The sequence below is a fragment of the Halichondria panicea genome, chromosome 1 (assembly GCF_963675165.1).
Source record: "Halichondria panicea chromosome 1, odHalPani1.1, whole genome shotgun sequence".
NCBI lineage: Eukaryota > Metazoa > Porifera > Demospongiae > Suberitida > Halichondriidae > Halichondria > Halichondria panicea.
In genome coordinates this window covers 16,936,886-16,948,216 of record NC_087377.1, presented here as the reverse complement: position 1 = coordinate 16,948,216, position 11,331 = coordinate 16,936,886, and the positions used below count along the sequence as shown (strand labels likewise).

Below are 11,331 nucleotides of genomic sequence, written 5' to 3'. Positions count from 1 at the left end.
ATATGCATACGCTGCACAATCATGCACTTCTACTTTTTGCTATATAATTATATACATGCATACAGCATGATATATACACTTTACACATGCATTCATGTATGCGCAGATATCCGGGATGAGTGACATAGTTGATGGAGATAGTCTGATTTCTTGGTTTGACGATATACTTGTGCCGGGAATAAAGAAATTTCAGAGTTCAGTCACCAGTAACCTTGGAAATTACTTGGTGGCATATGCCAGAGCTTCTTCCATTTCTGAGGTATTATAATCATGCATGCATGACGTCAATTCATGACCGTGAACTTTTATGCCGCAGTATACGTATAATTATTATTATATTTATCATATTGTACATTTGATAGATTCTGAGAGTGATCAACACCAAATGCTCTTATTTTATTGGTGACGAACGAAGAAAGCAAATTGGAGTTGCCGTACTACTCAAGCAATTCTTGAAAGGCTTAGACCTTAAGGAAATACCGCACGAAGAGGAAAGTGGGATTAGGAAAAAGCTTAGGAGACGTGCGAATGTGAAGACAACTGCCACCCAGTATTTTCTGGCCGAGAAGAATGAAGGAACAAAAATCACACGAGAGAATGGTGTAGGCCATTCCTGCATGATCGCTCCCCATTCAGATGTACCCCAGGAATTTTTTGACATCGTGGAGGCCAAAGTAGAAGGTAAATTATAATACATGCATGATGCAGATCTATATGCATTAGCATTATTATTACCCTGTGTAATGGCCTAAATAGATCTCCAGTATAGCTGTCTACGTACCGGCTTGCTATTTAGATTTGTATTCACTTCATGCACTTTTTATAATTATAACATGTGGCTGACACTGTCACCTGACGTGCACGAGATATGTATTGTACAAATATAGATAATAAAATGACAATCAGTGGTGACTTAAGTATAACAATACACACTTTGCATGTGTGCAGCGTGTGAGCGAGCTATTATTATACACTTTCATGGACTGCTTGAACTGCTAATGAGTTACTACTTACTTGAAAGTTGTAGAAGGCGACAAAAACACTGTCGTTGCATATGCTGTATATAGATTCAAGATTATAATTATATGTAATTACGGTAAAAGTTGTTTTGCCGCTGTGCGATGAAGCTTAACGCAAGGGGTGAATGTTTATGCATGCATGTGCGTCTTTTTTAATTTTAAAATGACTCATGTATAAGCATTATATGTAATCAAAAAAATGTGTCTCCATATACAGAACAAGAGTTGGACTCTGTCGTCCTTACTCCACCCGACACTCCTGCACATATTATTCGCAAACAGGACGTACACCATCATACGCCTCGCCGACCAGAAGCAGGCAACTCATTCACCATTAATGATGAGCAAGCAAGTTCTCTCCGGGTAGAAGATACTCTAGATTCTGACGTCCAGTCCAAACTCATTGTTGAGCAAACGAGTCCTCTCCGGGTAAAGGATACTCTAGATTCTGACGCCCAGTCCAAACTCATTGTTGAGCAAACGAGTCCTCTCCGGGTAAAGGATACTCTAGATTCTGATGCCCAGTCCAAACTCATTGTTGTTAAGCAAACGAGTCCTCTAGATTCTGACGCCCAGTCCACCAAACTCATTGTTGATCAAACAAATCCTCTCCGGGTAGAGGATACTCTAGATTCTGACACCCAGTCCAAACTCATTGTGAAGCAAACCAGAGCAAAACGGTCAGCAAGAAGGAAGCGTGTACGACCACCTACAGATCCCTTGGTACAAGCTGCAAACAAACTTCAAGGGTGTTTAACAATTACAGCCTTGGAGGATGATCACCAGCCCAAGTCAAAAAGAAAACGCACTAAGATTGACGAGTCGAGGTGCCATGTATGTAAAGAACCATTTATAGATGGTCAAGAAGCCAAGTGGGTGGGGTGTGACTTTTGTCCAAGGTGGTTTCATAAGAAATGTATAAAAGGGTACGTACTCAAAAGGAAATGGAAATGTTCTTTCAAGCATTGACTAATGAAACTTAATAATTCGAAATACGACTGACTATATATAATTATATATATTAATCTGTTTTGCGTTTCAGCATGCGCATGTGCATGCATTATGTTGATTTCAACTCTTTTTTCTGGCAGTAAATCATTTAATCACATCATAATTATATATTCTTTATTCATGCGATTATCGATTGATCGTAATGAATATAGCAAAGTCAGTGTATTATTATATACATGTAGTGCTAATAAAATATAATTTTATTGTCGTGTATCAATAAATAACATGTATATAGGGTGAGGGTTAGGGTTAGTATAATTTATACATGCATGCATATATATACACATGCATGCACATAACGTATAAGTATACCAGTAAAATTCTCTTCTTAGTGCATGCATGTCAGTCAGTTGAACAACTGTATAATATTTCTTTGCGCTCCTGCATCCAATTAAACCATTGTATATGGTGGGCCGTTTGTTTCAAAATTTAAATGTTACATTTTCATTCAGATCACAATACATTCATTCAAGATGTGCAATTTTCATTGAAGAGCATTCAAGATTATTCATTCAAGATTCAAGATTTTGATGGATGCATAAACATGCATAATTTCAGATGACTTTACTAATAGCCACACTTTGTGGTTTTATTGCATGGTGGTGTAGTTGTAATTAACAGGAAATGGGGTTCACAATAATCAACTCCCTCCCTCAGTAGTGGTAAGGTGATTCCCAAACCAGAAACATGACATTGATTGACGAAAATTAACAAGAGGTCAGGGGTTCGTTGCTGACCTCCGAGTTTTGAGCATTAAGCAAAGGACATCTGACTGTATATGCATGCATGCATGCATATCTTGAATAATTATTGTCGACTTGAATGCATTAAAATCTTGAATGACAATTGCAGGTCTTGAATGAATACTGTATATATGCATCTTGAATGAATGTATTGTAATCTGAATGAAAATATAACATTTGAATTTTGAAACAAACGGCCCACCATAATTGTAAGGAATTTATCTTTATGTAAGGAACTTTCAGAACATATACACACATGTGATGCATGCACACCCATGCACATGCATGCATGCATGTATTAGTAAAACCAGTAGGTTTTACATAGGATTGGCAGTGGGTTTGCCCGTGTTTAGCAATATTTCAATTATTTTGACTCATGTTCAAACTGTTCTATCTCTGCAGGGAAAGGCCACATCAAGAAACTGGCTGAACAGATAGTTTATTTAGCCTTTTCTCTCTTTGTATCTCTCATTTCATAATCCATAAACATTTTAATGAATGAATATTTTCATTTTAAAAATTGCACTATTTCGACGTTTCACCGCTCTTTGTCTGACTGACTAAGTAAGTAAGTAAGTAAGTAAGTGAGTAAGTAAGTAAGTAAGTTTCTTGCCCAGCATTTACTCCAAGTACAGCCATCTCCAGGACATTCTGTACAGGGTTTCCAAACGACTACAACCTGGATTACAAAGCGCTTCTTCAGATTTGCGATTGCTTCCACGAGGCAGATGACCTCTCAGTCTCTATTTCTCTTACCTAGACAATTCCGCCATCTTTAATGACTCAGCAATTACGTTGTGGCCAATAATAATAGATAGGCGTGGCTAAAAAACCGTGTGCCTAAAATCAGTGCAGCAGTGCTTTTCCAGAGCCTGAGGTGTTCCTTTTCTTCACACTGTTCAGCTCTAGCTCCCTTTCTCTGACAGGCATGCTATATGCACTGGCTAGATATCATGCTCTTAAAATGGCTGTCATTTAATACTGATTCGCAAATTCAACATAATTATCAAGCAATAAATTATTACTCATTATACTATAATTATTAGTCCAGAGATATTCGAGAAGATATCTGATTAGTCCTGTCTTCTCTTCTTGTACTGCCTCTTGACGTTCCACTTATGCATGTCATGATACGTAAACTGTACTGAAAAAGAAAGGGAATCCGACTAGAAAAACATTTGCAATGTGAAAAATTGCTAGGATTGGCCAGGGGAACCACAAAAAAGCGTGGGAACAAGAAATCAGACGAGAGCATAACTCCAATCCGTTACAACGTCATGAACATGTACAATACATAGTATATTAAATAATAGACTGTGTTCCAGATCCACCTATCAGCTTCCATCCACCACATCATTCCATGCAGTCACCAGTACGGTCCGTGCATGTTACTACGCATGGATGGACTGTGTGTACCTGTGCTCAACACTGCATGTATTAGGAACATCAATTCATCACAAATCATCATGATAATGTGCCCCACATTCTTATAATAAATATATATAGGGATTGGTCATCACTCCACCAGTAAAAATTGCGTGGCATATTGGCTGGGAAAACATGGGAAAACTACCAGTATACATGTGCATGATTGACGTTGTAACGGATTGGAGTTATGCTCTCGTCTGATTTCTTGTTCCCACGCTTTTTTGTGGTTCCCCTGGCCAATCCTAGCAATTTTTCACATTGCAAATGTTTTTCTAGTCAGATAATTATACACAATGCGGACACTAATATTTTATTTGTAAGGAATTTCTCCTTATGTAAGGAACTTTCAGGCATACACATGCACATGTGATGCACACCCACATGTGATACACAATAAAATTGGACACCATAATTTATTTGTAAGGAATTTCTCCTTATGTAAGGAACTTTCAGGCATACACACATGTGATGCACACCCACATGTGATACACAATAAAATTGGACACCATAATTTATTTGTAAGGAATTTCTCCTTATGTAAGGAACTTTCAGGCATACACACATGTGATGCACACCCACATGTGATACACAATAAAATTGGACACCATCATTTAATTGTAAGGAATTTCTCCTTATGTAAGGAACTTTCAGGCATACATACATGTGATGCACATGCACCCACATGTGATATACAATAAATTGGGCACTATAATTTATTTGTAAGGAATTTCTCCTTATGTATAAGGAACTCTCAGGCATACATGCACACATGTGATGCACACCCACATGTGATACACAATAAAATTGGACACCATAATTTATTTGTAAGGAATTTCTCCTTATGTAAGGAACTTTCAGGCATACACACATGTGATGCACACCCACATGTGATACACAATAAAATTGGACACCATAATTTATTTGTAAGGAATTTCTCCTTATGTAAGGAACTTTCAGGCATACACACATGTGATGCACACCCACATGTGATACACAATAAAATTGGACACCATCATTTAATTGTAAGGAATTTCTCCTTATGTAAGGAACTTTCAGGCATACACACATGTGATGCACATGCACCCACATGTGATATACAATAAATTGGGCACTATAATTTATTTGTAAGGAATTTCTCCTTATGTATAAGGAACTCTCAGGCATACATGCACACATGTGATGCACACCCACATGTGATACACAATAAAATTGGACACCATAATTTATTTGTAAGGAATTTCTCCTTATGTAAGGAACGTTCAGGCATACACACATGTGATGCACACCCATGCACATGTGATACACAATAAAATTGGACACTTTATTTGTAAGGAATTTCTCCTTATGTATAAGGAACTCTCAGGCATACACACATGTGATGCACACCCACATGTGATACACAATAAAATTGGACACCATAATTTATTTGTAAGGAATTTCTCCTTATGTAAGGAACTTTCAGGCATACACATGTGATGCACACCCATGCATACATACATGCACATGTGATACACAATACTTGTAAGGAATTTCTCCTTATGGTAAGGAACTTTCAGGACATACACATGCATGCATGCATATACAACGAAATTACAACTATAATTATATTTGTAAGCAATTTATCCTTATGTAAGGAACTGTCAGGGACATATATATATATATATAAATATATACATAATTATGTACACATGCACACCCACATGCATGCATGCATGTATGTGTGATTGGCACACATTGTAAGGAATTTATACTCATGTAAGGAACTTTTAGGACATGTATATACATGCATGTATACACAACAGACGCTGCATGTGTGAGAAATTTATCTCTACGTAAAGAATGCACATATACATGCAACCCATATAACCGCATGCACTCAACTCACAGTCTGCCATTTGTGAGAATTTACCTTGATGTAAGGAACTTTGTGGACACACACACACACACACACATGCATATCTACCTATATGGTACATGTATATATGGCGGGTATAATCTTCGAGTGCTAATAATTATGTTTTGTCAATGTGCATTTCATAAATTGCACCAACCCGCGAAAATATCAACCGCAAAAAGTGCCTGTTCATTATAGAGTCTACCCTTGAAAAATAATTACCCGCCAAAATAATAACATACACTGTACATAGTCTCGCAAGCCAGAGGTTATAATATACCAGGGTCTCCAAGGGTCCGCGAGATTACACTGTACACGCGCAATAACTATCACTCCAAAAGCTGAGAGGTATCATAGATACTATCTATGGAGGTATATACGTAAAGATCAACAGGCCTGGTCTCGAGGCAAGGCATGGCCCGGCCACAGCTCAGCTCAGGGTATAAGTTATTTTACTTACGTCATCCCTTACCACAGAACACACACAATTCATGTGCTCTCAAATCATGCATTATATCACTAAGTAGAGTAGCAACACTCGGTGAACAAGTTTTGCTACGGACTCTTCTGAAAAGGCAGCAATGGTAAGCAAAACTAGGCATAACTCGAGAACGAAGCTTTATTTTGCAAATCCACAAATACCAAGCCAAGAAAACATGACTAGCAGCCTATAGAAACTCTTACTTGCACTTCATTGATCCTTGAGTAGCTGAAACAGTCTACACACACACAGACACACAGACACACTACCGTATACCTCACTTGCGCATGCGCACCGAAGCATAATAACTAAACACCATGACATTTACTACAAAGTGAACATTGAGCTGTTATTGAGTAAATAAATGAGTAAATAAATGAGTATAGATCTAGATATATATCTACTAGGTGAACACAAAACGTAAGTGATAGCCCAGAAACTTAGAACAATCTGTTTAACATATTGAGCATTTCCACTGTTCACGGATGTCATGCATGTTGGTCAATCCTCACGCAATTAATGTGGAACCAACGTGGACAGTAATCACATCCCACCCAATTCTCCTCGTCTCCTGCCTGCTGGCACTGCTGACAAATGTTTGTGTCGATCTTTTTGTTGATCTTTTTGTTCATGCGTCTGCGTTTCACCACAGGGGTGGTACTGTGTCTCCCCTTCATCCGTTTGCTGCGCTTCAACACAGGAGTATATTGTCTTCAGTGCAAAGTGTAAGAGCACGCTTTAGTTGTTTTGTCACGGCTTCACCACTGCTCGCTGGATCTCTGTTCGTACCACTGTCTGATGGAGGGGTCTCTACAGCTACCACAGGAGGAGTTGTACTGCTGTTTGATGGAGGGATCTCTACCACGTGAGGAGTGTCTGATGATGGAGGGGTCTCTACCAAAGGAGGAGTTGTACTGCTGTTTGATGGAGGGGTCTCTACAACATGAGGAGTGTCTGATGATGGAGGGGTCTCTCTTTCCACACTGGTTTCCTTTGGAGGAGTCTGACTCTCCCCGCCCCAAAGGCCACTGGAGTCCTTGTCAACTTCCTCTATAGCTGAACACACCTCTTCTCCATGTATAGCTATAAAAAGGACACAAAATTGTATGATTATAATTATGTGCATGCTGCATATACTATCTATTAAAGGTATGCCCTGATAAATTATAATTTTAGCATGAATATTGATGAATGTTATAATTATTATAATTACATATACCTGCTTCCAACTTTTCGAGAAAAGACTCGTCAAAGGTGGACTGGTAGATCTGCGAGCACTTCTTTTGCTTAGCATGCATGGATGCTAGCTAGATGGCATCGTGGTCCTGTCAGTTGTTTTGTTTAGGAACCATTGGGGATTGACAGTGTTCAAAGGGAAGTTGGCAATTCTCTTCTGAAAGTCTTGCACAGTGATTGAGATCTGTTTGTCACTAAATGCAGCACAGAGCTCCCGTACAATTACTTCACTACTCGACTACTTCACTACCTCACTCACTACTTCACTACTTCACTACCCAACTACTTCACTACCCAACTACCTAGCTACTGCACTATCCAACTACTTCACTACCCAACTACCTAGCTACTGCACTACCCAACTACTTCACTACTTCACTATATATACCCAACTACTTCACTACCCAACTATCCGACTACTTCACTACCCAACTACTTGACTACTTCACTACCCAACTACTTGACTACCCAACTACCCAACTACTTGACTAACCCGACTACTTGACTACCCAACTACTTGACTACCCAACTACTTGACTACCCATGCAACTACCTAGCTACTGCACTACTTCACTATACCTAACTACTCGACTACTTGACTACCCAACTACCTATAGCTACTCCACTACCCAACTATATAGCTACTCGACTATACCAACTGAACTACCTGGCTACTACCCAACTAAGTCTTAAATGCTCAAACTACTCAGTTGGCTATATACAATACATAGACACTCAGCATATACATATATACGTGACTGCCCATCCTAGATATATACTTTTTTTTACATGTGACCACAACTAGAGTCTACTCAGTTCTTTCCTCATTCACTGAAAATCGGCTGTCTTTGTTGACTACAACATTACTGGCTACCAATGGTAGTCAAAAGCTTGTCATTTAACAATCGTGCCATATCTACGATTACTCGACTGCTTGCGCATGCGCTAACCATTATAGCTGGCATTGAGAAGAACCTTCATCAAGAACAAGGTACGTGTGTATAATGTGTAGTTATGCAGTGCAATGAGTCCACTGTGTACTATTGAATGTACAGTACAAAGAATGGGAACCTAGTATGCTCACTAGTCTGTATGTACATGCACTTGTATACAAGGTATGCTTCAATGTATGCAGTTTAGGTATGTACAGGGAAACGTGTGTTAATTGAGAACACTAGCTCACAATATTTGTACATGACATTGTACAGTACGTGTACCAGACCCTTCATCACACTACCAGTTTGAATGTGTCCATGTGTTGTTTATCCTGGCTACAGAACACTGACTCAGGACGAGGAGGACTTTAATAAGTTCCTGGAGAGTGCCAAAGCTCAGCAGCTCTCACTCTCCACAAAAGGTATCACTTTTAACTGACTCTTACGATCATTCTAGTATTCATAATGTAAGTACGTACATATTCCGTAGTCTTGCAAGCAGACTCCTAGAGGGAACGTCTGGTAACTATTGCAGCAATTCCATAGCACTGAGGAATGTAGTCACGTGCAAGATATTTGTTAATTACCGTATATGCTTGATCAGGAGCCGCGGCTACTAAATGTTTCATTTTGCTGGAAGAGGAGGCTACAATTCAAGAGAGGCCACTGTTCAAGAGCGGCGTTTATTAGCTCCAGATAATTTAGTTTGTCATCTAAAGTTGTTTTCACCTGCATAAACTTGAACTCTGCCATGAGAAAGTCTTTGTGAAGCACTAACAAGCTGCTACTTGTAGCTACGTACATGTAGCTAGCTAGTAATAATTTTTTGGCCCACGTGCAGAAATGCTAGTTCACTGAGGCTACTATTTGAGAGCGGCTACTAAATGTTTCATTTTGCTAGCAAGGGAGGCTACTATTTGAGTGCGGCCTTTATACAAGAGCGGCCTCTGATCGAGCATATACGGTAACATGGAATTTAATAGCATATTAAATGGAGGCCGCAATGACGTCACTCATCTCAACGCATGTGCACTAAAGTTGAAGCCTTGTGGCAGTCTCAGAACTATTAGCAGTCACTTTGTGAGCATATCAGACGTCCATCATTCATTCCCCTCCTCATTCCCACCCCTTGTACTTATAATTATGCTTAGTTCTTTTAGTTCATTCCCCTCCTCATTCCCACCCCTTGTACTTATAATTATGCTTAGTTCTTTTAGTTCTTTTTGTATCTCCAGTGTCGGTCAGTTTGCACCCTGTCCGGCACTGTGACAAGAGCATATCATGTGCATGGGCACCAGATTGAGTAATAGGTTACTGTGGTAAAATACCATTTTAAAGAAAATAAGATCTGGCTAAAATATAACCCCCGAAAGGCTGAGGGGTTAATCCCCTAGGCGGGGATGCCCATTCAGATGAACAATGCTCTTGAACCCCAACCAATATCATTATGCTATTGGTTTGCATATAATATTATTAGCAAGTAATTCTGCATAACGATATACTCGTAGAATTATACCCGATACTGCGACACAAGTTGTTAACAAATTCACATGTAGACAAATATTTTCATATGCAGCTAGCTAGCTCTTGCTTGGTCTGAGCTCCTTGTAACCAAGTTCCCTCGCAACCAGGTATAGTTCAACACTAAAATTAGCCTTTGCTAGAGTAATAATCCTTCTTTTCACGTTCATTTTATGCTATAATAGGAAAATATACGGGGTGTTACCCGCCCACTATGACGTGGACAAATCTGATTGGCACTGCCAACATTCTGGCAGTGGTCCACGGAATTGCTGCAATAGTTACCAGACGTTCCCTCCCTCCCACGTCTGCTCGCGAGACTACATATTCCGTACCAGTACATGTGTTGTGTGTGGTGTCCCTTTTGCCTACTTAATCTTGTCACTCTATAGGGGTTTTATGTTATAGTTAGAACATGGGCATGAGGTATCTATGTGTTATAGTGTCCCAAAACTTTAGCCCGAGGGATGAGGGACACTATAACCATAGATACCGAATGCACATGTTCTAACTGATTTAGATCCCAAAACCTATTGGCTACTAGAAATGCACTAGCTTAGCAACAGTCAACCTATATAAACAGCCTTCCTAGCAACTGCATCATTATTTTTTTGAAAACTAATATCTGAAGAGTTGGCATCTCTGTGTCTCTACTAAATCTGTGGTCTCTATTCAAGTCAACCCTGTTCCTCCATCTCAGTTTGATGGACAAAATTATAGTCCTATATATAGCTCCACCCACAAAAAGGAAACATCCAGCTGCAAACAAGCCCAGCACACTTCCCAAGAAACGAGCGGCTCTCACAAAGCGAAAGGAAGACACCTATAAGCTATAATTTGCAGCAAACAAGCGGCTCCTATACTACTCTTAAACAAAGCGAAAGGAACTTTAGGAAGAAGCCAAAGCTGGAATCCCAGCACTTCCATACATCCAGCTCCTCCCCCATGCAGCCTTGCAGCAAAAAAGCACAGCACAATGCCCAAAAAACGAGCGTCTCCTACTGCTTTCGAACAAAGCCAAAAAAAGAAACTAGAGCTTCTCTCTTTCATTCTAGTTCTGTTA

General features: G+C 39.4%; 1 protein-coding gene and 1 long non-coding RNA gene across 2 annotated transcripts; one reads left to right on the top strand and one right to left on the bottom strand.

Moving 5' to 3' along the window:
- Positions 1 to 5: 5 nt before the first annotated feature.
- LOC135352253 (uncharacterized) lies at positions 6 to 2,014 on the top strand. The gene is made up of 3 exons (XM_064551437.1): positions 6 to 259; positions 363 to 681; positions 1,237 to 2,014. The coding sequence occupies exons 1-3, from the start codon at positions 95 to 97 to the stop codon at positions 1,986 to 1,988; spliced, it is 1,236 nt and encodes a 411-aa protein (XP_064407507.1). The 5' UTR covers positions 6 to 94; the 3' UTR covers positions 1,989 to 2,014.
- A 4,867-nt stretch (positions 2,015 to 6,881) lies between these two features.
- Positions 6,882 to 9,545, bottom strand: LOC135352290 (uncharacterized). The gene is made up of 2 exons (XR_010399724.1): positions 7,796 to 9,545; positions 6,882 to 7,659 (listed from the first exon to the last, which is right to left on the bottom strand). It is a non-coding gene; the product is annotated as an uncharacterized LOC135352290 (long non-coding RNA).
- Between the last annotated feature and the right edge of the window lie 1,786 nt (positions 9,546 to 11,331).

Excerpts from the sequence above, each read along its gene's own strand:
- LOC135352253 (XM_064551437.1), top strand. The coding sequence starts at position 95 with ATGTATGCGCAGATATCCGGGATGAGTGACATAGTTGATGGAGATAGT. Across the intron at positions 260-362 it reads GAGCTTCTTCCATTTCTGAG|ATTCTGAGAGTGATCAACAC; the intron begins GTATTATAATCA and ends TACATTTGATAG. Across the intron at positions 682-1,236 it reads CGTGGAGGCCAAAGTAGAAG|AACAAGAGTTGGACTCTGTC; the intron begins GTAAATTATAAT and ends CTCCATATACAG.